The 26,012-nt window shown below is 40.4% G+C and overlaps 1 protein-coding gene across 3 annotated transcripts; it reads left to right on the top strand.

The window, feature by feature from the left end:
• Positions 1–1,362: 1,362 nt before the first annotated feature.
• On the top strand, positions 1,363–25,440 carry RNF149 (ring finger protein 149). 3 transcript variants are annotated; one of them, XM_080614273.1, is made up of 9 exons: positions 1,363–1,931; positions 8,827–9,077; positions 12,024–12,092; positions 14,859–14,941; positions 15,425–15,521; positions 18,205–18,400; positions 18,495–18,542; positions 18,774–20,848; positions 24,167–25,440. In XM_080614273.1, the coding sequence occupies exons 1-8, from the start codon at positions 1,469–1,471 to the stop codon at positions 18,830–18,832; spliced, it is 1,266 nt and encodes a 421-aa protein (XP_080470399.1). In that variant the 5' UTR covers positions 1,363–1,468; the 3' UTR covers positions 18,833–20,848; positions 24,167–25,440. The 3 variants fall into 3 exon arrangements, with proteins under 3 accessions (XP_080470399.1, XP_080470401.1, XP_080470400.1); XM_080614275.1 differs by lacking the exon at positions 18,495–18,542 and having other exon boundaries at positions 18,355–18,400; XM_080614274.1 differs by lacking the exon at positions 18,495–18,542.
• Positions 25,441–26,012: the final 572 nt, after the last annotated feature.

The raw sequence follows: 26,012 nt of genomic DNA, 5'->3' as shown, positions 1-26,012 counted from the left end.
AGAGTACTTCAGGTCTAAATTATTTTCATGTTTAAACACCAACTCTGGAACAGAAATCATAGAATCACAGAATGTTTGGGTAGTAAGGGGCCCTAAAGGTCATCTAGTTCCAGCCCCCCTGCTATTGGCAGGGACACTTTCCACTAGAGCAGGTTGCACAAAGCCCTGTCCAACCTGGCCTTGAACACTGCCAGGGATGGGGCAGTTACAACTTCTTAGAGCAACATATTTGTGCCAAATGAGAACATTTGCCTTGGTGCTGATGCAGAATAGCGCAGTTCACTGAACTCGCAGCTTTTGTCTGATGACACCTTCTTATACAAACTATTCCGGGCTCTACTAGATTCCACCTGCATCAGCAGGTACAATACATAATCATGATTAGGAAGGTCATTACCTATGTTTGACAACATTGTTTGGTGACATAGGCAGCAATGTATTACCACACCACTGCTGACTTCTGAAGGAAGGTGCGTGAGGTGTATGAGACCATTAAAGTAAGACTGGTAGCTGGTAAAAACAAGCAATCCATTTTGGAAGCTGGAAGAAGGTAGAGATGTCTTGCATGAAAACACAGGTAAGACTTTCAATGTGTTTATTTAAGGAGAGGTATGTATCAGATCTTTTAATGGAAAACAAATCCATAAACTGATCATGATTATTAAGTTCCTTCACCTCTTATTTCATATACTTTTTCTCCTGCTTTTTACATGGTACTGAGCCCCTTACCATTTTTCATCCTTCTGAAATGAGCTCCCCTCATTGTTAGCTTGTTGTCCTCTATGTTAGCTTGAGCTGCTGATCCCCTTCCCCGGTGTCACTGTGCCCCTCTCCACCCCTGGCGAGCCCTTAGCCACCCCTACTCCCCACAACCGCCACACACACAACACCCTTGAAGGCGGGTGAGGCGTGCCCCGGCGGATGGAGCATTAAATTCATTAACTCAAATCCACGCGTGTGTCACTGCCCGAGTGGACGGACTGGGCTTACAGCAGCAGCCCATGGCTGAGGTTAAAGGCCATGCAACCTCCGAGGCCTGCTCTGTACAGGGAGGCCGGCGCGCGGAAACGGTTTTGGTTAATCCCCGCCGCCGGCACCGGTTGTGCGCTGAGAGCCGGCTCCCCCCGCTCAGCGTGTGACCCTCACCAGCGGCCTGAAGCGCACCGAGACCCCACACGCCACAAAGGGAGCACACCCAAACCTCCCAATATCCAACAGCGGGGTAAGACGGGGAGGAGCTGCTGGGCTGCGGGGCGGAGCCGCGCATGCGCGGCAGGTAGCGCAGGGCGGGGCTGCCCGGCCTCCTCCTCGCTATTAGCAGTGCTGGGGGGCGGGCTCCGCCCGGGGCGGGCAGCGGCGGTTACCTGCGCGGCACAGGGCGGTTGTAGGGTAGAGTAGTGCTGACCCTGCGGCGGAGCTGGGAGGTCTCCTTGCCTTCCGCTCCCTGGTGCTTGGCGGCGGCCGCGCCATGGTTTACCGCCCCCGGCTGGCGCTGGTGGCCGCGGCGGCGCTGGCGGCGCTGCTGGCGCCGGTGGTCCAGGGCGCTCGGGCCCTGGAGTGGTACACGGCGTGGGTGAGCACGGCCTATGTGGAGCCGCTCAGCAATCGCACAGTGCGGGGCAACACGGAGAGCGGCCGCTATGGCGACAGCTCGCCCAAGGAGAGCGCCCAGGGCCTGGTGGGCATCCCCCGAGGCGCCTCGCCCCGGCACATGGAAGGCTGCGCCACCGACACCGACTACGACGTGCCGCTGCCGCCCGGCGGCCGAGGGCCCCCCGAGGGCGACCCGCCGCCCTGGATCGCCTTGGTGGCCCGCGGCGGCTGCACCTTCAAGGACAAGGTCACCAACGCGGCGAGGAAGCGGGCAGCCGCCGTGGTCATCTATAACGAGGCGCGCTTCGGCAACAGCACCGTCTCCATGTCCCACCTGGGTGAGCGAGGAACGGGGCTGGGCGCTCCCCGCCCTTTGGAGGGAGATTGGGGAGCGGGGTGGCTTTGTCTATCGCCTGTGGGTCTGCGAGGGGAGGGATGGAGGTGCAGGGAGGCATAGGTCCCCTTAAAAATGGTGCAGAGAGCTGGGATTTTCTTTCCTCTTCCTTTAAACCGCTCTGGGGAAGCGCTGGGACTGTCTTCTGTCTTACAAATTGCATCTCGGGTATCCTGGAGGTGGTGAGTTGAAGCCATCGAAGCGGTTTCCGTGTGACAGACCGCGGGGGGTGCGGGCAGCGGTTCATTCATAGCTCCCTTTTTGGCTTTGTACCCTCTGACAGAACGGCTACAGTAGTTGCAGGTAGGCCCCGTTCCACAGGCTGCGCAGAAACACAGCAGGTATCCTGAAGATGTCTTCTGGTGCCGTTGAAGGCATCAGCCTTCAAAAGCTGTTTGAAGGTAGCTTTTGGTACAGGCTTCATTGCAATGGCTTCATCGTTCTCTCCTGCGCAGGTCTGTAAAGAATGGGAGAGAGAGTTGTAAGCATCAGGTAATTCTGAAACGCTTGTGGATGCCGTAGGAAACCTGAAGCATAGGGAAGGATGCTGGCTTGGCTTGTCTTAAGTGTGCTGATCATCTGTAGTCTACAGAAGGGATCTTTGATTTTTGCTAAGAACCCAGCTATTCTGACACTGCAGTCTGCTTGGGTATGACCCTAAAGTCTTTATGAATTTTTTTGAGCATGACAACATCAAATGCTTAAAGGGGAGAAAAACCCTTCAAAACTCTCATATAAGATCTGTTTGCATTTTTAGATTTCTGAGGAACTGGAAGGTCCTCAGAGGAGGGTGCAGAGCAAACTAATAAAAAATGCTGCAAATGCCTGTTTCAAATGGCCCTGGTACAACGAGTTTGTGAATGCCCAGACTGCTGTTCCTGCCTCCTGAGCAAGGGGAAAGGGACTTGGTTGAAGCAGAACCACAGTGCGTTTCTAAAGACAAAAAAAAAACTTATTTACTTTAATGAGCTGAAAAATCTCAAGGAGCTGTTGCTTCATAGCATGTATATATTGGACAGAAAACAAGTTCTTCTTGGAATGCCAAGTGGCACCGTTGTGGGGGTTGGAAGCGTGATTACAGTTCCTCATAGCTTGCTGCTTGCTGGGGTAGATCAGCCTGGCCAATCTATTGTGTTCTTTATCTGCTGTGAATGTGGAGGTGGGATGCTAGGTAAGGTGTACCTTTGATTTTGAGCCGGCATTTAAGGTACTTTGTTGGGTAATAATTCTTTTTTCTTTACCAGCTGTTAGCTTATTTTCTTGCTGTCACTGTATTGGCCAGCAACTATGAAATTTTCTTTCATCCCTGTGGGAATTTTCCCACATTCCTTTCCATGCTCCATCATAGCCTCTCATAAATTCTGTTTGCTCTTTTGTGGAATCTGTTTTTCTTCCCAACAAGCTTATTTTATCAAATTTTTATAATTTTGGGTTGGTGTGTTTTTTTGTTTTTTTTTTTTAATTCTTTCATCTCTGCAGCATAGAGCTGGCAGCAGCACGTAAAAGCCTTGGGCTTATGCTTAGGTTTGGATTTGCTAGTGTAGTTACGTCTATCATTGATATGAAGAGAACTGATCCTTTACTGCTGGTTGGTTGGGTTTTTTTATTAAATTGGCAGAATGTTGCTCATAAAAGCTCTGCCTGTGTAAGGTCTGAGATTTTAGTGTAGTATGTATACAAGAAGATATTGTTACTTATTTATACTGACTGCAAATGCAGGTTGCACCCTAGGATGGTTTGGATGGGGCAGGAATAAAATAATATAATTATTGTTAGTACTGTGGCGTCACAAATCTTTGTTTCATGGTTGAAAATTTCAAGCATGTAAATGTTTAATTTTTTTTCATTGCACTTTGAATTTGCAATACAGGGAAGAATTACTGTTGGTTTAAATCTTTTGGGGAAGGGGGTCTGTAGAAGAAAGGCAAGGAAGAATGTGGAAGGTAAATTGCATTTTACACGAGCCAAGTTTGCCCTTCTTGTGAAGGGATTTGTGAACTGACACATGAGGAACAAAACCGACTTCGGGGAGGAGTGCTGAGTATAAATACTCTGGGAAATCTGCAGTGCTGTAACTAAGGAATGGAGTTACATGCATGAAGAACATTCTCTTAATGGATTTGCAATTAGTGGCACTGAAAATGGTGTGAGATGGAACAATGGTTATGGCTGATAAAGGCTCAGCCTGAATTATGTAAGGATGATAAATGGGTAACTTTTCTTTCATTTTTATTTTCTTATGAAAAAAAGCTGACCTTTTAGCTTCACTCCAAGGGAAGTCATAATGAAACAACTTCACATGTGGCTGAGGAGGCTTTTTCAAGTGGAGCATACTCATTTTGCCCTAATGACTCAAAGATGTTAGTGAAATTACTGAATATGAATAGTATAAACTCAGACTTCACTTTTACAGGAATATAGGCTTTGCAGGCAGTTTTAACTCTCTTCATTTTTGGTGGCAGTGAACTTCATATAGTAAGTACAGAGGCTTCAAATTCCTTTCTGAAACCAAGTATTGAGTGTAAATATTAGCTGAGTGTGGGTTGGAGAGGAGCCTGGAGAGAGGCAAGGTGTGGAGTGTTGTGGAGAGCAGGCTAAGGAGGGTGTGAGTTTCAGTGCTGGTTAAGAGATTAGGGGGAGGCAGAGGTATATTCGTAGTGGTAAGAAAAAAGGGTTTTACTGGTTCTGTATTTTTCCTGTTACACTTCAGGCTGGGCATCCAGCCATTTCTGAATCCTCTCTCAAGCTCTGACTTCAGATCCTGATCAGAACATAAGTGTCAAGATACCTTGAGGACTACAAAATAAATGATTGTGCTTGACACGGGAACAGAAGAAGGCAGACTGGCTACAGCAGTTTCAGATAGGTCTGAAGTGGAGCTCTGTTGCATGGCTTGTGTATTTAAGGGAAGCTTGGGACTTAACTTGAGCGTGTTACTTTAGCTGTGTTAAGGAAACGGTCTTTGATTTGCTGCAGCTTTGCCAAAATACACCCAACTAGTTCTTTCCTTCATTGTTGTAATTTCTTTCATGCAGGTAATTGAACAAAACAAATGTAAACAACTTTGTACTTGAACCTCTATAAGCTCTTTGCCAGCTCCAAAGTGGCTGAGTTAGGGTAATCTTGGCACATTCAACTCCTTGCTACATTGCTTTCATCACCACCTGAGATTCTGAAGTGGTGCATAACTTTTATATTACTGAAGCTTTCTACAGAAAGCCTCTGGTACTGTATTAAAAAGGTAGAACTGAAATCAGTTCTACCTGCTTACCTTGGACAGTGACTGCATGATGCTGATCTGCTATGTTGTTCTGAAGCAGATGCTTGCACCTGTTTTATAGGTAAGAGTGCATATCTGTTGGAAACCTATACAGAAAGAGGAATGTGTACCAGTGGTGACTGCTTGACTACTTGATTCTTCTGGTTACCCGTTCTCCTTCAGGTGAAAACACAATGTGCACCAGGGATTTGGTGGGATGAGGTGGGAAATAGATGGTTGAGACAAAGCTTGTCAATGGATTGTTAGTGTACTGTTAACTGTTTGGTAAAGGTCAGAGACATTTGTTTGGACCAGGAGCTAAATAGAACATTCAGTGTTAATTGTGGCAGTATTAGCAGGATGCCTATGCTTAAATAGATCTAAGGACTAATCTCAAACATTTTTACCGAGGTGCTCAAACTCTGGGAGCTTTCTGGTGTTTCTCACAAGGACAAAAGCTAGAGTATATCTGTGATGATAGTGTTATGATAATGTTAACAAAAAAAAAAAAAGGCACATACCAGATTTCAAGTCTACATCATTGCACTGAAGTGTTAATTAAATCTAGGACAGAAAACAAGTTTACTCTAGCAGAGTTAGTTATTGCAAAATTAGAAAGTTAGAGAAGGGTAAAGCCGACCAAACATGCTCTCAGTAGATGTGTGTATGTGACACTTGAAGTTCTTTTATAAATGGGATTTGAGGTCTCCGAGTTGTGTTGCAGTTGAAGCTGATTGAATGACTCAACAGCATTTCAGTCTTTGAATAACGTGTTTCAGAACAGAAGTCTAAAATTAGTGAGGAATGAGTTAAAGCCCTTAGTCTTACAGGCTGCTCAGGGCAACTGCTTCTCTGAGACTGCTCATGTTCCCTTTGTAGTAGTGGATTGCATATTTTTTATTCCTTCTGTCTTGTGACCTTCAAGGCCACCATGTTTAGTTGCGTATATTTTTAATGGCAGGTTCATCACCAAGTCTTTAGAACTGTTAAAATGCTTTTAAAGGACATTTATTTAAGTATGGCATACTTGTGTTCTAAAACTAGGTGTCACAGTGTGTAGCAGCCATTGCACAAAAGTAGCCTGGCTTCCATTTCAAGGAAGTAACTAGGTGATAGTGGGACTTGCTAGTGACAAAACAGAGAAAGGCATTACTGATTGTTGCGGGTTTTTTTGAATACTTCTTTGTTAGAAATCATGCAGAGAACTAGATAGCAGGATTAAACTGACTCAGGATTGAGGAAGAAACCTTTATTGATTGAAAAATCCAGGCTGCCTCAAATCTTGAAGTTTTCTTCCTCAAGCCTGAATGAAACCATGTAAATCTTTCCAGAGCTCCTGTATTGTTCGCTAGCCATCCTTAGTCACCCATCCTGTTATTTGTAACTCTTGCAGTTGATTAAGGACATAGGACCTAATCTCCTGATTTAGGTATGTGGATAACAGTTCTCAGCAATGTGAGATAGCTTTCTCCCTTCATAAGTTCTTTTCTTGTTAACTCCCTGTGGCATTGTGCAGGGTCAGACAGCAAGGGGTGTTTCACACTCTTGTAAGATTCATGAGTCTCTCTGTTAATGCTTTCATGCTGGTTCAGAGAGGAGAATAATACTAATTAACAGTCTCTCAGTATGCTTGGACTTGTGGTATCATGTGGATCGGCACATTGTTGATGAGTAGAACTAATTAGTGGAGCCTAGTTGTTTGTATCCTGTTCACTTTTGCTGCTTTGTGACTCCTAATGTACCAACAAGGCAAAGTAATGCAGGCTGGCTACTGAGCTGTTAGGTGCCTGAGAGGAGGCACGAGCTGGGCCTTGTCCTAGTAGCATCTTCTTACTTGTCTCTCCACACCATCCTCAAAATTTACATAAATGTAGTCCTGTTTGGAAAATCTGCTTTTCTGTTGGGTCTGTGTCTGGCATCTGTATATAATGTTTTGTATAATAGGTTTGCAAAAGTGGGATGGTTGTGTAAGATGAAGCTGAAAAAGAGCAACTGGCATTGAGATGCATTATTCAGCTAATAATTGGAACCTTTGATGTTTCATCCACAACAAATGGTCTGCACTTCATTGTGCTATATACAGAAGTGAAACTTCTGTAAATTCCTCTTGGCATGGAGTGATCAGGTTGGTAGGGTGTCACAGGCAGGACCATCTGAACTAAAGGAGTTTGTTTTAAATATTTCAGGCAAATAACTTTTTTTCTTAGCAGGAAGGGAGGTGAGTGATCCTGGAATGCTGCACTGAGTTTTGAAAATACTCACTTTATGTAATGCTATTAATTAGACAACCATTTCTTTTGACATAGCTTCTTGGTAGTGAATCTAATACAGCCAGGAGGGAAAAAAGCTTTGAGTTTTCAGTGGGAGGTCTTGTTACAGGTAGGTAATTTTGTGGATCTTAAAAAAGTAGCTGTGACATTACAGGTTTAGCTTTCTGGCTAGGAAAACGGCTTTATTCTTTCTTCTTCCTCTACTTTCTCTCTGAATCAAACTTAGGCTCACTTTTTCTTAGAGGTAGGAGTGCAGGTAAGCTACAAAGGCATGACTTGCTAAGGGCATATAGCAGTGTTGGTACACACAAAGTGAGAACTATTCAAATAAAAACAGCATAGACCAGTGAAAAGGTAAAAAGTTTTTGTGGAGAGTTTTTTTGTGTGTGTGGTTTGGGTTTTATTTTATTTTGCCTTTTTTTTTTTCCCCTCTCCTGTTATTAGGTGCTTTATCATTTAGATTGAGTGCTTTTGAGTTCTAATGTAATAGAAAAATCCTTTGGTTCCATGCTTCCAAGACAGTCCTAAAGTATTTCTTGATAAGTGTTTGTTGTGAAGTCTCATTACATTTTGAATATTTATTATTGAAGAATCTTTGTGTATTTCAATCATAAAATCATAGAATGGTTTGGGTTGGAAGGGACCTTAAAGATCAAATGGTTCCAACCCTCCCTGCCATGGGCAGGCAGACCTTCTACTAGGCCAGGTTGCTCCAAGCCCCGTCCAACCTGGCCTTGAACGCTGCCAGGGATGGGGTGTCTACAGCCTCTTTTCCATTGTCTCACCAGTGTTTAATGTAATTTCATATTACATACCTGAATCTTTATTTTGTTCACATATCCATAGGACATTTACTCTGGATTCAGTTTCAAACATTCAAATTGTGTGTCTTCATAGTATTCACATACTGTCTCCATCTGCAGCTAAGATTTCCCCACTGACAAATAGGGATCAGCTGTTCGTAAGTTGCATGTTAGAACTTCAGCAACTTCAAGATGAGATGTGTATAACCTGTCTGGGTTTTTTTTGCATGGCATCCTTAGCCCACCTCGCTGTGTGGAATGAGTATAGGGCCTTAAACTTCAACAGATGTATCTTTGCTATTTATCTTGTGTTTGAGAGTTTCATAAAGTAAATAAAGTTTACTAGTAAAAACCTTTGTATCAAGTATGCTATGCCTGAAAAAAATCTCAGAGGTTTTCCTATGAATTTTCTAGCTGATCTTAACTGAAGAGGCCCAAATTACCATCAAGCCAGAATGCCTAAATTTTTACTGTATTGACTTTCCTCTTTTTTTTCTCCTCCAACAGGAACAGGAAATACAGTGGTGATAATGGTTGGCTATCCAAAAGGAATAGAGATACTGGAGCCAGTACGAAGAGGGATTCCAGTAAAAATGACTATTGTTGTTGGCACACGACATGTGCAGGAATATATTAGCGGTCAGTCGGTTGTGTTTGTAGCCATTGCTTTCATCACCATGATGATTATATCACTCGCTTGGCTCATATTTTACTATATACAGCGCTTCCTGTATACAGGATCACAGTTTGGAAACCAGGTAATTAGAGATGATAATGCTTGAGTATTTACAGTCTTCTCGTGTCAAATCAGTTGCCTAACTTTGCTTATTTATTGAAGCATCCTTGAGGATCTGCTTTTTGCTCCTTTAGTATCTGTGAATGCCACTCAGTAATGGTTAGTGAGGCTAATAAGCAGTGTGCTAATTGACATTGGAGTTTGGCTCGTTATAATTATTATATATTCGTAAATACTCAGAAATATATTTAGACACTTGTCAACACCTGAGTAAAGGCAGCTTCTTGTGTGATTTGTCACCTAGCTTAACTTCCTTCTGTTTGACATTAAAAATTATTTTCATTCTTCAGTAACTTTCATGATGAAAGTACTAACTTCCCTGACTAGACTCTTTAATAGTAAGAAACCACGGTAAATTTTTTAAGACCCACAAGTTAAGGCTAATTTTTTTTATTCTGAAGCTTTATACAAACTGCTTTTGATACTTGTAATCCTACTGCTCCACTGTAGAGTACAGAATTGCAGCAGCATGTGTGGTGAGATTCAGCTCTCTTAGACTACATGGAGCACTGAGCATTGTGGGAGTACTGGGAAGATCAGGAAGGAGTAACTTTGCTCCGTATTTGCCTCCTCCACATTCCTGTTGTTTGATAGGTTAAAAAAAGTCAGCTTTACTTTCCCCCCCCAGGGATAATACTTCATCACAGAATAACTTAGGTTGGATAGGACCTCTGGAGGCTATCTGGTTCAAACTCCTATGCTCAAGAAAGCAACTTAGATGGAGTTGTTGAGGACCTAGTCTAGCTGAGTTTTGAAAATACCTTAGGATGGCACTTCCCTGTGCCTTTCAACTCTTGCAAACAGGTTAGGTTCCTTCCGTGGTCATCAGCAGTGCTACCATCTTTTTCTACTAAAGTTGTACTTGTTGCTCTGCAGGCAGTTCTCTCTTTTTATTTTTTCTTTTTTTATTTTTTTTTTTCTTTCTTCTTAATCCTCAGTTCAGAACAAAGAAAAAGTAATTTCAAATGACTGGTTGTCATGTGGATTTCCCCTGCCTTCTGCTTGAACATTCAGATTCTAGTTTTGGGGAGGAAGGAATGGAATCTTAGTTTGCCTTTAGGACTCTAAGCTTTGATTTAGACTTAAAGGACTCTTCTAGGACAATGCTTAATTTCTCTTTTGAGTAACTGAAAGTAACACATGGGACTGCTGTATTGGTTAAACTTGCAATCTACTTGAAATCTTGGTTCCCTAGAGTCTTTTTTATTAGGCTTTAAGTCTTAAAACTTACATTCTGAGAATACTGTCAAGAAAACAAAATTTTTTGAGAAGTGTTTATAGAGAAAAGGGGGTGTGGTTTTGTGTTGTAATAGTTGTTTGAAGAAAGTTGCTTCTTCCTTTTGGCTTCAGGATAATTCATGCTAAGGGAAGTTCACATGCTTTATGAGCAGTAACACTTCTAAGAGCATTTTTTTGTTTGTTTATGAATGTGATGTTTCCCAGAAATATGTACCACAGATTCTTAATAAATTTTGCCATTAGGCTTGTCATGTAAGTGCTTCTTAATTAAATGAAATTGCCTAGCATTAGGAGGTTATGCCTCTTTCTCACTTCTCCCTCCTCAAATGGCCATTGAAAACAGCAGCTTACAAAACCATGCATGAAATTTGAACACATTGTAAAAATTTTGGACAAGATAGGAGTCAAGGATTTTGGTCAAGACTCTTTTAGGAGTCCTAAAAGACTTTTGGAAACAAAATAACCCACTTCTCTAACCCATATCTTATTTTGCTCGTCTTACTGATTCCAGTATAATTTAAACTTGAGAGTTTTAAAGCTATACTTTATAGGAAGCTACTGTGCAGCTGCTAAGTGAAGGTGAAAATGGGTGTCTTAAGATTTATTCTAACATTGGTTTAGCAGTAAAACTTTGGAAGACCTCCTTGCTACTGAAGATAAAACAGGACTACAAAAAAACCCTGAGCTGACAGAGAAGGTGGAACAGACTGCTGCTGCTTGTCCATTTCTGAGAGAACTTTAAGGTTCTTATTAACACCATAAAAAAATAATCCCAATTTTCAATACTGTAAGTTTGTAAAACGGTGTAAGCATTGTAATTATAATTACGGAGTACAGCTGCCATAATGAGGTTTCTTTATTCCTTTATGGTATTTCATTGGTGAGGATTGCTGCTAGATGGATCAACATCTGTTAATTGGGAGTGTTCAGTTTTTCAGTTTCTAGCAGCAGCTAGCACTTTGTCTTGGAATACAGTACTGCTTTCTTTTCTTGCTTCCCCTCAAAGCATAATTAGGACTGTTACTGTATCGAAGTCCAGTATCGTATCTTATGTCTATTAAGCCTTTCTTGTCATCTCCTTTGCAGAATGTGTCCTTTCAGTGCAGAGCTTTGTATAATGTGTGAGACAGTGTTTAACTGAAGGGAAGTATTAATAGCTATGAGCAGCCTTTTGACCTGGTGGCCAGCTGTAGGCTGTCCAGCAGGATTCCACCTTCTCTTAAGCTGGTGCAAAATGTACCATGTGCTTGCTCATGGGCTTGACTAACTAGAAGGTCTGGTTATATGGCTGTTGTTCTGGCTCTGATTGCCTCCAAAGCCTACATTGATTTCAGTTTTTCTGTGCTGGAAAGCCCTTAGTGCAGGCAGTCACAGTATAAGGCCACGTATCTCAGCTTGGTCTGTGTAGTTCTACACCAGTTGAGTCCATTGTAAAGCAGTACGCTTACAGGTGGTGCTTGCTGCTGTACCCCAAGAACGCAAGACTTGCAGTTCTTCAACATCTGTGGGCTGGAAATATTTTGAAAACAAAATAGTTAGGCAGCGATTATTTTCTGTTTTTTTAGATGCATTCAGAAGACTTAGTAATCCACATGGAAAGTATTTAAAAGCTTTGAAATCTAACTCTTAAAACTAACTTGTGGACTAATACTTGAAATCTTTATTCAAGGGACATAGGAAAGAAACCAAGAAAGCAATCAGCCAGCTTCAGCTGCATACTGTGAAACGTGGAGAAAAGGTAATTCAGTGGCTCTGATTATTGCTGTATGATTTAAAAACTGGTTTAATGTCTTTATAGAGTTCTCATGACATAATTGGAGTGTGACTTACAATTTCAGGCTCATTTTATGGCCTTTGCTTAGAAGGCAGAATTGAAAATTGGCAAGTCAAATTTGAATTACTTATGAAATGTAAGGCTGTTTTATTGCAAATAATACCTGGTTATACAAAATGTTGCAGGAGACTATAGGGCTGATACAGTAAAGATGAGGAAATGAATCTTTTCAGCACTCGTAAACATCAACAAGTGGATTGCAAAATACTTCCCAGGACCTATCGATTGCACAGTTGTTACAGCTGATGTAATCTGAGGCTGCCTCAGAAATCTAAAAAGCTTTGGAAAATGAAAAACTTTTTTTGTCTTTTGACATACAAATACATTAAGGAGCTGTATAGGCTTGAAGCATAAATTTTTTAGAAAATTTCTTAGAAGTACATTTCTATGTGTTAAAGCTGTTCTAAAAAATTAAAACAGCTTTCAAAAAGTTAGCTTTGATACCATATGGTCTAAACTTATAGCTGTGTTAGAATAACTGAAGTTGAAAAAGCTAAGGTTTTGAAAGAAACTGTAACTTTAGTTACAGTTTTCAGGCAGCTCTGATCCTAGATGCTAAATTAGCTTCTGCCATTATAGGCATTTTTTCCCCAAACCTTTGTCTTGTTTGGTTGGTTTTTACTTAAGGACTGATTTGCTCAGGTAAAAACAAGCATTACTTGTTTTTTTTAATCCATGAGTAAAATTGAAATGAGGAAGGACACTTTAGTGTAAGAACCTGAGAAGCTGTGGTTGAACAGAAGCTGCTCAGCTCAGGTCACATGCTACAGAGAATATGTCCTTCATTTAGCAAACTGTCTTTGAACTTACCTTTTTGCCTCTTACGCGTTCAGCATGTTTAGCACATTGCAAATATTTGTTACTTTTAATTATGTTCTGAATTCCATCAAAAAGTAATCTATTTCAGGCTGTGTACAGAGGCATATTCGTACTTCTGTTCATACAATGGTGAGATCAAGAAAGATGGAGTTGAATCAGAACTTCTATAAAGCAGTATCAAAGCATAAGATCAGTGTTGGAAGAAATGGATGTAATGTAGGAGGAAATGGATGTAATGTAGGAAGAAATGAATGTAAAAGGGCCATCATGAAACCTATGGTGACAACTGCAAGGGGGATGTTAACTGCTTTTAAGCAGCTGTTCAGTAAACCTCTAAAAAGGATTTGTATTATGGGATTCTTCTTTTTTTTTTGCAGTGTACCAGGTAGTTCCTTCACATTGATATACCCTTAACTAAAATAAAGAAAATGAGGAATTTAAGTTGTTATACAGTATGCTGGTTGTAGCTATGAATGCATGTTAAATATTAATATCGTTCTGCTTGGTAAATCATGTCTTCTAATTTGATTTGACTGCCTGCTATCAGCAAATTTATGTAACTTACTGATGCAGAGGGTGCTTTCATTAACTAATGTAAATTTATCAGGAAATAAGTTTTGTCTACTTTGTAAATGTTCATTTCTTTAAATATTTCCTTTCAGCCATTTAATAGGGTATATTTCTTTTATTGTGACCCAGTGCAGTCTTTCATTATCACTTCACTTGGGGTTGGGTATTTAACTGAAAATAGGTCAAAAAGTGTATTTGCTATCATGTAGATCTTTCCTGAGAAGCTTATGGGATTATTGGAAAATGGACACTCATTTGAGTATGTGATACATACGGTGTGCTTGGATTTTGCCTCTTGTACAGACTGAAAAAAAGTATTTGGTATAGAACAAGTACTTGTCTTAACTTTGCTTGTGTAAAAAAAAAAAAAAAAAGTCTTAATTTGATTTACTGGGGAATTTAAGATGTTAATTATGTAAATTGATAGCATTCAAAGGAAGGAAAAATTTGCCTTGAACTTAAAAGGTTGCTTGCAGTACTAACTCATGTGAGCATTTGTGGTAATCAAAGCGAAGTGCTTCAGTAAGCAGTAAACAAAAATACTTTGTGGGGGATGAAAAGGAAGAAGTTTGCCCTCTCTCTGTTTTTCTAATATTTAAGTTTTATACAACCCAAAGGCTTGCATCTGAAGATAATCATCATATTTGCACTGCAACTATAAGCATGTCTTCAAGATGACGGCAAGACCTGTTAGGAAGGATATTAAACCCTTAGCAAGAAACAAATTGAGGTGGGGAAATATGGCGTTTTGATTGTCCCTCTGTTGTGAACTTGGAGAGTTCCCCAAAATGCATACTTCAGTTGTCTTCTAGCTAGCATGTGGTAGAAAAAAGGGGGGGCTGGGAAGTGGGGAAGGGGTTTGGAGTATTTACCCCAGGAACATCTTCCTACTTGAGCAGTTGGAAGTCTTTGGAACCATCAGTTAAGAGTTAGGTTGTGTGCTTTCGTTTGTGCTGGCCTCTTAATGTTTTCATTTTATAGGTATTTTAAACTGAAATTTTACTGGGCTCCCATGAGCAAAGCCAATGTTTGAGGCTTAACAAATTACCTAAGGTACCCTGTACAGCTATTTGAATTAGAAAATCTGTGTTTGGTTGCTTTTAGTATTTGATATCACTTGATCATATCACCTCTTGATTGAATCTTGAATTAAATGAGGGAGGTACTTTAGCTTGCTAAACCACTTCATGCATTTTACATTATGTGAAGCTAGCTATTGCACAAAGCTTGTTTTGTAATGAAATATAGATGTAATGCATTTAAATGTGTTGTCATATTCAGGGTTTAGATGTTGATGTGGAAAACTGTGCTGTGTGCATTGAGAACTATAAACTGAAAGACACTGTCCGAATTCTGCCTTGCAAGTAAGTTGCCATAACTGTTCTTTCCCCTTTAACATGTTTTCCTTAAGAAATATGTAATGAGCTTTCTGGAAACACTTCTGAAAATCTGATGTCAGAGCTGAAGCTGTGCCATCTGTATGGCCTGTACATGTTGAAAGGCACTTGGGAGACCATGTAGCGCTTCATATTTAGGGAAACACTTCATGTTTAGGGAAAAAGAAGAATTAGAAGTATAGGGGTGAATTAGAGCTTTCTTAGGGTAGAGATCTACACTGTTGAACTGATAACTCTATGGTGTCCTTGTGGCTAGTGTCTCTTATTTCAGAAAGCTAGCATGGAAGATGATGTTTCCAGAGCCATGTCTGCCCTAGTAAATTAAGCAGTAACTAATTGTCAAGGTTCTAAAGGAATAAGTTTCTTTTTTAATGTAGTGACTTGCACCTTGTTTGAAGGAATAGTATATGGCTTTCATGGTAAGTTCTAAAGGGCATTTCTTTTCTTTAGGCACATCTTCCATAGAACATGCATTGACCCTTGGCTTTTGGACCACCGAACTTGTCCAATGTGCAAATTAGACGTTATCAAAGCTCTGGGATACTGGGTATGTTGCACACTTGCTTTAATCTTCAAGGTAGAAGTACAGTGCAGGAGGCAAGAAAGACTTCATGTAACTGTTAAGAGTGAGAACAGTTGTTACTTGATGAGACTGAAGAAGTTGGGCAAAGCTGCAAGAATAAAGAGAGAACCAGAAAAATAAGGGAAATGGGTAAGAGCTTAAACAGTGTATGAAGCAGCTTTTGAATCCTCTGTCTAATCTTCTGTGATAATGAATTTTTTCTATCTCTAGCTGATGATAGTAAGGAAGTTGAAGCAAAGGTGAGGCAATTAGCCCAAACTGTGAAAATGCAATTTTATTCAGTAGATCTAGAGCATGTATTTGATCTTGAGAACTGTGATTCAAAGGAAGAAAATAAGTTTTTCTACCTTGAGTGTTTTTGTACTTCCACATACACCCAGTGTGTTATCCCTATAAATGAACCATTACTTGCAGCCTTCCTAAAGACATTCACCAGACATTGGTTAAGTAGATAAAATTATGTGCTCTCATTTCTTTCTGACAACACCAGAAAAGAGAGATGAAGACGTGGTAGGTTAGTCAATCACTGTTGATAAATAGTCTTGAGTTCCACTAAAATGCTATATACATGAATCTTCTCTTCTGCTTTTCTACAGAGATCTTTAGAAAATAGGAGTATTCCTTGGTTTTCAGGGACCTTCCATTCATAGAGTAGGTCTGTGTTTTGACTAGCTTTTCTCTTCATTGCAGAGACTTTGCAGATCTGTGGAAGACATACATGAATTACTTTTTTGTCAAAGGTGACAATACTTGTGCTATGTAATATATATATATATACACACACCAGATTGTGGCACTTCTGTGTGTTGAGTCAGACTATACCTAAGAGTTGCAATCTTTTTGATGTGTGAAATAGCTATTATTACTCTAATATTATGTTAGCAGCTTATTTTTTTGCTCACTTTGAATTCTTGGATTGATGTAACTTGTGTTACATGCAAAAGGATATATCCATTTGTATACATGCTGGAAACTGAAATACTAGAACCTTCAGAACAATTTTATTTCCTAAATTCATGCTGTGGCAAAGGATACTGATGCCAAACCTAACTGGGAAAGAGTAATACTTTCTCTGTTTGTAAGACAGAATGAACGTTGGAAAGCAGGTTAAGTGGGATTGCATTAAATACAGAAGCCTAGTCCTTTTTTCTAATGGAATAGGGGAAATGTGTCCTGCTTATGCATCAGTCATTCATGTTCCACTGAAGCTAATGTGGGAAATCATTCAGGTTTTTTTTCCTGGCTTAGTTTACAGCTTGATCAGGGTTGCCCAATGTAGTTTGTAGAGTGATTGTGTAAATTTTTTACTGATGTAAAACGGAAAAAGTGAGAAGAGCAAGGCAGCTTGTCAGCAGTGTGCTTGCTGAGTGACATAACTGCAGACAAGAATGTGCAGCCTTAGAGAAATCTGCTAAACCTTCTGCAAAGAGGCTGAAGGCTCAGTTCAGTTTTATGGAGAAAAATACTTCAGCTGCTTCAAAAATTTTAAAGGCTTAAAGTAGAAAGAAGGCACTAAGTCCTGTTACCTGGCTTTTGTTTTGTAAAGACTGGACATCAGTGGTCTAGTTCTGCATTATGCAATTTCTTATGAGAGAAAGAACTGCAGTCAGCTTGTCTGTGTGATTTGGTAGAGCGCTATTGAATCCTGTAGTTTCAGTGCTTATTTAAATGCCTGAGTTTTGGAAACTAAAGTTATTAATGCCCCCTGCCCACATATAGATATTAGCGATTCACATGTGTCTTAACTTATGTTCAATTGTAGCAGTTCTATAGCTTATTAAAATTCAGTACATCTTAAAATGTGCTGCTTTGGTGCTAAAGAAAGAATCAGCCTAGAATTTCTTAAATCTTAAGATGGGCCTTTGTTAATGGTTTGAGGAGGGTAAAAATCCTCATTATGAAGCCCACAGAATAGCTACATGTACTGCAGTATACTTATGTATAAATAATGTTTGTATATCAATGGCATTGGCTTAGTGAAGGTGGTCTGTTTAATTTTAAGAAAAGAATTGTGTGTGTAGGACATTGAATTAACTTTCAGAATGGATCAGAAATAGCTCATGCTGTACAATAGGTGAAATAAATTAATGTGGTTGTGCTACAGATGTTGTGTTCCTGCAAAGTGAGAAGCCAGCATATTTGCATTTTTGGAACAGAGTCGAAGTTAGGCTGGAGGTAGAGGAGGAGGGAAGTTTGTTCTGATGTCAAATGTTTGCTCACCCCAGTAAAAAAAAGAACAAGTCCAAGTTTGCCCAACTACAGCAATGAAAAGCAGAGGCTTCCACAAACTCATAAGGGATCAATAGGTTTACTCAGTGAATACTTCGTATGTGCTGAGCCTGCTTCTGTCCAGACTGCAGCAATACTGTTGCTGGTGTTGAAATATTCCATCCAAAGTGCTGGCTGGATTGATGACTCCTGTTGCTGCTCTTGGCTTTGGGGTGATTTTGGAAAAGTGGCTTTTCTTTTGCTCAGCTTTGTTTCTTTGCAGTCAGACAATAACAGTGAAAGCAAAAACTGCTCAACACATTACCCAGAGCACATAGATCTTTTTTCCAATAAGGTGAGGTTACAAAGTGGTGATGTGGAGGAATGTTGATGCCTAATGGTAGACAAAAGTGTCAGTTAAATATATTTAATTTTGAAGGGGGACCCTGAAGATGTACTTGAAGTTCCAATACCTGAATCAATAAGTGGCAGTGTTTCAGTCGGAAGTCTGAGTATTGCTTTACAAGATGATGACAGAAATGAAGTAAGCGAGTTGTCAGCTTCCTCCACTAATGAATCTGTATTGCAGTGTACCAGTTTGAAAGAGGATGCAGGTGAAACTACAGCATTACTTGGTAAGTAATAATTCAGTTTATCACTTGGCAATCCTTAATGCCATTCACTGCATTAGAAGAAACCATTCTCTGTCTAATGTTAATAATATTGCAGTGTGGACCAGACTGGGTGATGTTACTACTGATCAAAAAGTACAAGCAGGTAAATTTTGAGAAAATTCTATTGAGCTGGAGAAAACTGGTCTTGGGAGGGTGAGGAGAGGGAAAGATGTAAACAGTGCTATAGGAGGGTTACTTACCCAGAGAATCTTGAGAACCTTAGATACATATGAATATGAAATTTGTTGCCAGAGTTTGGATTAGTGTAACAGATAAAACATATTAAAATGGTAAATCAACAAACAATTTTTCCTCTAATTCCTGACTTTTTTAGATGTGGATGTCAGTAATAACCGTCATGGAGAACATCTATCTAATGGAAATGCCCACTGAACTGCTCTGTGGAAGATACCTTGAATAGACTGTTGAAGAACTATTATTTTTTATTTAATTAGTATGGACTTTTGTCTAGTTAATGGAAAAAATAACAATGTAAATTATTTTACCTTTCAAACTTTTCTAGCTGGTGTTCCAAAAGGGCTAATAACTAAGAATTTTGTACGTAGGAGGGTTTTATAAGATCTCCTCTGGATGTCTCATCCTAAAAAAAAGATGCAATAACCCTTTTTCTGTAAGCATTGTTACAATGTCATTGTGTTCCAGAGGGTTTAACAAAGATGAAGACTAGGCAGTGAAAACAATGTAGAATGTCTAACTGGTAAATATTTTGGATGCACTATTTACATTCAGTATGTACACGTGGAGAACACTCACAAGACTACAGCCATTAAAATGTTCTGAAAGTTCTGATCTGTTGTAATCACAGATGAATATTCTTAGAAAAGACATAATATGACCTTGAAGGAATGAAATAACTTCACAGATATGTTGCATATCCTTTTTTGTCATGAAAAGTTGCTAGTTGCAACTTCCTGTACATGTAAGAAATACTAATTTAATCTTGTAATGTGTTCTACTCTGAGTGGATGCTGAGAACAAAGGAGACTTTCTCCACTTTGCCAGCTTTTTATACTGAATATGGCAGTAATAGGTTGTTCTAGGTGGTCTTCACGTGCTGAGCATGTAGACTTATTTAGGTATATGCACACTGGTTACCTCTTTCAATCTTAAACTCAGTAGAACAGAGGTAAAGGGCTAATTATGGCTAAAATATATTTATTAGTCTATTTATAAGAAATTACTTAATTCCTTCTTCTTGTTTCCCATCCTGTCCCACTTTGTTACGTACCAATTGAAACTATTTCTTAGGATCTACAAAGTTTGGTTTTGTTTTTTCTTTCTTTTCCTTTGCATAAGGATGCTGGAATTCTTCTCTTGGGTATTCCACATTAGGAGTTTTGACTGGGTTTGCCATTAGCTTTTATTCCTTTCTTTTAGATTAGCAGTATTGTGCCTTATAGTAAAACACTTAAGAAACCTGAAGCATCTGAGAGTAAATATAAACCCTGGCATCTCCCACTATGACCTCTTATTCAAATATTTATATACTGTAAGTGGTATAAGGAATTGCTAAGCTGTTTTGTAAAGAAACATGTATATTTAAAACACTACTTAGTAAGAGTGTTAAGTGAATTGTTTAGAATTTTAGCATTGTCATGTTAAATAATATGCTACATTCCTCAATTTTCTTTTGTAAAGCTGTTACTACAGGTTGCTTAAAATGGTGTCTTTTACTAGACATTTGGTTTAGAGTGCATTTTGTTTTTAAAATGTGTATTTGGAATGTTTTTAAGAAAATATGCAATTCTTTTTCTAACTTATATTGAGCTTCAATAGAAGCAATAACTTTTTTAATTTTAGAATGAGTGTTCCAGAAATGTCAGAGGTTTCAGCTGGGGAAATACAATCTGAACTTCTACTTTGCAGAGCAGATGTTTCATCCTTAATTTCCTTCCAAAAGATTCCTGTTAATGCCTGTTTTAAAGAAAGACAAATCTGCCTCTTCCCTACAGGAGTGTAACTTTTAGGTTTACTGGAAAATTGTCAGGTTGTAGTTCTGATGTCACCAGCAGGTGCAAGTTTCTGTGATGCCTTTATCTTACAAGAAGCACATGAGAATGGAATATGACTGAACAACCATCTCCAAAACTGAACAAATAAACAACCCACAACTAAACCAAACAATGCGTAGGGACACTTATGTCTCCAAAAGAAGCTTATCAGCATTTCCAGAACTGCCTTTTTAACTGTCTCTTCAATATTAAGAAACTAAGTCTTCTCCCTCTTCCTTAACACAAAACTGAACATTGGTGTAGTAAACGTTGAGGGGGTTTAAACTCTAGCTCAAGGAGGAACCAAAAGGCGTTACCAAGAGAAGTCTTGTCAGTCTGTGGATTGTGTCTTGATGATACCTGCAGCACAGTATTCATGCTGGAGAGGAGAAATATGGTAAGTACTTCAGCTTTTGTGTAATACCTATGAAACCAACAGCTTTTCTTAAGAATCAAAGCTGGGATCTGTCAGAAAGCTGGGACCTGCAAGCCAAAAAGTGTGCTTACAAATCTGAAGTGTACTGACAGAAAAATACCTGAATGTGAAGACTGACAGGGTATGTTTCTAATGGTGGTGCTGTACCCGTTTCATTTCAGCTTTCACAAGAGTAGGTACAGTTTTTTCAGTCACATTGGTTTGTGCATAGTTTGCTATAGTTTGATCTCCTAAGGTCAGCTGAGGAATGATGACAATAAAAGGCCGAATTGCAGTGCCTCCAGCAAGCAGTTTGCTCTCCTTGGAAGCACGATGACAAAAGTCTTCCGAAGCGAATCATTAGTCTGACCTCAGTCAAAAAGCTGACATGCATTAGCAAGAAGAGTGGTAGGACAAAAAGTACAGGACAAGAAAAAGACAACCTAGGAAGCTTGAAACAACTGCAAGAGAGGATTAAAACCATGAAGCTCATGACCTACTGGTACAGCTCATCTAATATGTAACTTTAGAGTAAACAGGTGTAGGCAGATGTAGGTAAATACAGGTTCCCAGACTTTGTTGATCTGGACCTACTATGTTGGTTCAAACTGGTATGTCTAGTTTCTTGCACTTCACCTACCAAAAGCTTATATGAAGGCCAGAACTAATGAGTCTTTATTTTCCCCTGCTATGAATGTTTTTGCAGGGTAGGTACCTTGTGACTCCCTTCCCTGCCCTTTGGAGAATCTTTAATCTGGCTCTTCTGCTCAGGCTATGGCCTGCTTCTTGGGGGAGCTGATGCTCACTGTGTTCTGGGTTCCTTCTGTGTTGTCTGCCTCCCCTACACACACACACCCCCTCCCTCCCCCCTATGCCCTGATCTATTTTCTCTTCATAAAACATGCAGGGACTTGTCTCTGAGACCTCTGTCCCTTTGTCAGATCTTGCTGTGATAAGGCAGAAGGTTTCTCCCTTACAGGCGTTAATATGGTATGATTATACAAAGCTTAAAGCACAGTGCCCATGTGAAGTGGACAGCCCCTTGTGATGTTGAATACATCAGTTGGGGAATATCCCTAACAGGACTAGGGGATGTAACTGTTGTAGAGTAAGTTGTGTCCACTCGCATGGCTTTGGTAGTTCTGATGTGTACTTTTAGGGGAGAAAACTTGTTAAGTTTGAGTTCTTTTTAAACAGGAGGAATGAGCATATTAAATGGGCTGATTAAAGACTGGAAGTGCCTCTTTGTTCAGAAATTTTAGTTTATTAGTACTCTACAAATGCCAAATTGGACAAGGAATTTGATAGTAAATAACTGCTTAAACTAGGAAGAAACAACGAACTGTAGACATTTCGGATGTAAATGCACATTAACAATGAGCTTAATGACCTGCAGTATCAGTTTAACTAGAAAATCAGAATTTTCTTTAATGACTACTAGAGTGGATTCTTCTTTGGCTGTAAGCAATGCTTGGAGGAGATTCTGTGCATGTACTAGAGAAATTATATTAGATAGCAGTAACTGCTTCCCCTGCCCTTAACGCCCTTCCTGCCCCCCAAGTATGTGAATGTAGCCCAGTAACCTGTTGCCAGTAGTTAGTGCTAGTTTCTGGAGGTATGCCACAGGAGCTGTAGGATAATTTAACTACATTGAGAATGCTTTTAATCTATTCTGACTTAATAAAATAGCACCAGTATATTCCTGCCAAAGCTGGGTTGTTACACCTGGGGAACTCCAGTTCTGTGCCAGGGTGTAACTGGCACTGAGAAACACCGCTGCAACAACTTTGTCAAACACATAATAGCTTTATTTTCATCACTTCCTGATTCAGGATTGGTCTTCCAGGTTTCCTGCCTGGTCTGCTAAGCTTTCCCTAAGACTAGACAGTAGTAGTTGTGCAGAGAGGAGCCCAGCAATCTATAGTGATGGTTACTTCACTTCCTATGCCCTGTGGTGTTCCATAGGATCATAGAATCACAGAATAGTTTGGGTTGGAAGGGACCTTAAAGCTCATCCAGTTCCAACCCCCCTGCCATCGGCAGGGACACCTTGCACTAGACCAGGTTGCTCCAAGCCCCATGCAACCTGGCTTTGAACACTGCCAGGGAGAGGGCACCCACAGCTTGTCTAGGCTGAGGATGGCTGAGGCAGAGGCAGTGTCTACACTTGCAGGTTGTGATGAGCTTGATCAGTGGCAGCAGATAGGATGCAACAGGTTGAGCTGATTATTTAGCTGCCCCATAAAAGCAGACTTGTCCTGCCTAGACACAAGTCTAGACATGCGGCTACTGTCAGCAATACCAACTGTACCTTGAAGTATACAACAGTAGGTTTAGAATGGCTTTCTGAATTTGTGGAGCATTTTTCAGTTGCTGCCACAATTTGTAATAAAAACATGTTTCTGTTACACCTTGACATCCCAAGTGTTGGGAGAACTGGGAACTCTTCCTCAACAGAGCCTTTAGCACCCTGAATCAGGACAGTAATGATGATATTGGGGCAATGGTTAGGAGGGTTGTGGGGGGGTTTGTTTGCTTTCTGGGTGTTTTTTTTTCTTGGTGGGTTTTTTTTGAGTGGAGAGGCTCTGTGTGTGTGTGCGTGTGGTTTTCATTGGTTTGGTTCTAAGCACTTGGCACTGAACACCGGTTTTGTGCAGGACAAAGATACTGAGATCAATAAAAATGTCCTGACGCAGCAGCTCTACAAAGAGGCAGAACTGAAATCTAGTAGAGGAGTCAACTGGCAGTATCTCATCAGCTTAACCTGGAGGAAATGGAATTGTTGGTGTGGGCTGCTGGGTGAATCAAATGTGTTTGGCAGCTTGACAAGGGACTGTTGTGTTTTATGTCTCCCTTCAGCCACCAGGCTGGGTGAGACTTTGCACAATGGCTTGGACTGATTTAATAGCTTGCTGTTACAAGAAGAGATAAACTGGTTCTTTCTGTTTTTTCTTTTCTGCTCTCGTTACTCTGCTCTTTCTTGCATTCAGCTTAAGTGACAGAAAGTTCAATCTGTTTAAGCTGTATTTTGACAAGCTAGGAAACTGAGTATCCCTCACTGGACAATTAACTGAGTTTGAGAGCTGGACTAAGGAGATGGGGAGTTCTGGTGAAGGAGGGAAGAGCAAGACTCTCCCCTTGAGCAAATTGAAGAAATGCATTTTTATAATAGGACCATAGTGAGTTAGGATTTCTAACATAGAAGATGGCAGCGTTTTTATTTTCAAACCAGAATGGTTGTAAAAATTACTTCTGTCCTGGAGCCTGATCTTTTACTAGATGGATTCTTTTCTCTCCTAGGTGATGCGTGAAGATTTGGGAATTGGAATTGTAAATTAAACATGCACAAGTCAACCTGAAGACTTTTCAGGTTTTGTTCAGTGTGGGTCCTGATCTCTCTCCTCAGCTATCCTGCTGTATTGCAAAACTTGATTTGAGAAAGTTTTAAAATAGAATGTCTCTATAATTGCATGTGTTTTTGTGAAGAATACATTGCCTGGAAACTGTCCATTATACTTCCATTGGATCTGAAGCTACTTTTCATCATCTGAAACATGGTAATGATACTGCATTTTTAAATGGCGTATCCTTCTTAATTCAGGAGAGCAAAGTAATTTTGAGTTTACATCATTTTGTTAGTCTGAAGCTTAAGTCCAAAACTTTGAAGCCAGTTATTTCTACTATAAACATAACTGCAGAGAACCATTTGAATTTGCTGGTCTGTCAACAGCTATTCACAATCGACTGTCTTTTATGGTAACCTTGTACTTGGTTGCATTGTTTGGATTAAGCACTGGGCTATGTCTTTTCCATTGTGTATGTACAACTGTAAGAATGTCAAGTTATGCATTGTTGTTGTAACTTAATGGCTAAAAGCTCAAATTCCATAATAAATTATACAGACCTTTTAAAAGCAATGCCTGAGAATCTTGAGGGGTTTGTTTTCTTTGCTGTCCTTATGTAAATGGATCTAAGAGACTCAGCATTAGCCCAAAACAAGCTTAACTTCATGCTGAGCAGTCTGGTGCAGATCCTTTGTAGGTTGTGGAGTTTTCCCCATGTAACCAGTACCTGGAGGTGGTAGGTTAACCATGGCTGGCTGATAGATGCCCCATCAGCTGCTCTTCCTCTGCCCTCTTGAGGAAGGGAAAATAAGATGGAGAAACTCATGGGTCAAGATAAGAATCAGACTTGACTTGAAGATTATTTTTAAATGGCAATAAATAGGGTTAGAGTAGGACAGTAAGAAACAAAGACAAAACTAAAACTGCCCTTCTTCCTAGGCTCAGCTTTACTTTTCTGCCTCTCCCTTCTCTGTGAGTGAGGGCAGGGGCAGGAAGGGTGGTTGCTGCTGTTCCTTCATCACCCCTTTTTTCCTGCTTCATCATGAGCTTTGCTCCCAGGGGCTGCTCCAATGTGCAGAACTGCTCCAATGTGGCCCCTCTCTCTGGGGTGCAGACCGCTCCAGTGTTACCACAGAAATGCCACCAGCCTGGCAGAGGGGCTTATCTGCCAGCTTGGTCCAGCACAGGGCAGCCTTGGCCTCTCCTCCCAAAGGTCACCCTACAGCCTCCCCCCCCACTACCACAACCTGACCACATAAGCCCCATCAAGCTCACCTTTCTGACTAAAGAACACACACTGCTGAAACATACTGCAGATTTGTAACAAGTGTGAATGTCTTCATCAACGCACAGGGTTCAGAAATTACTATACTATGAAAAATACGATAAAATCTCAAAACTGCTAGCTTTTTTTTTATAGTTACAGGACAAATCCAGGGATTGGGGAGTTATGTCAGTACAACTCAAAACACTGTGAAGAGGCAGAACAGCCAGGCTTTTGCTGTAATATCATAGTAGCAACCTGGGTTTGGTTTTTTTTGGCAGTCAGTTTGGTTTTGCCAGTTATTGGCAAAGGCTTAACTTCTTTTAAATTAGTTTAGTAAATCATAAGGTCAAGTGCAATGCCGTGAACCACCTGTAATTAGTTCGCTAGTTCGCTGATGGAACACAGTACTTTGCCATAAGCTGCAGTACAAAGGTCTAAAGTCCATGAGAGGTGTTTTCTTAACCATGTTTTTGAAAAGGGGGTACTAGTTACATAGAAAACAGTAAAACTGTACTTCAACTTAGAAGTAAAGCAT

This window comes from Psittacula echo, assembly GCF_963264785.1.
Source record: "Psittacula echo genome assembly, chromosome: 3".
NCBI classification, from domain to species: domain Eukaryota; kingdom Metazoa; phylum Chordata; class Aves; order Psittaciformes; family Psittacidae; genus Psittacula; species Psittacula echo.
The sequence above is the reverse complement of the archived record's forward strand: the minus strand, read 5'-3'. Positions and strand labels throughout refer to the sequence as shown.

Excerpts from the sequence above, each read along its gene's own strand:
- RNF149 (XM_080614273.1), top strand. The coding sequence starts at position 1,469 with ATGGTTTACCGCCCCCGGCTGGCGCTGGTGGCCGCGGCGGCGCTGGCG. Across the intron at positions 1,932-8,826 it reads CGTCTCCATGTCCCACCTGG|GAACAGGAAATACAGTGGTG; the intron begins GTGAGCGAGGAA and ends CTCCTCCAACAG. Across the intron at positions 9,078-12,023 it reads GATCACAGTTTGGAAACCAG|GGACATAGGAAAGAAACCAA; the intron begins GTAATTAGAGAT and ends TCTTTATTCAAG.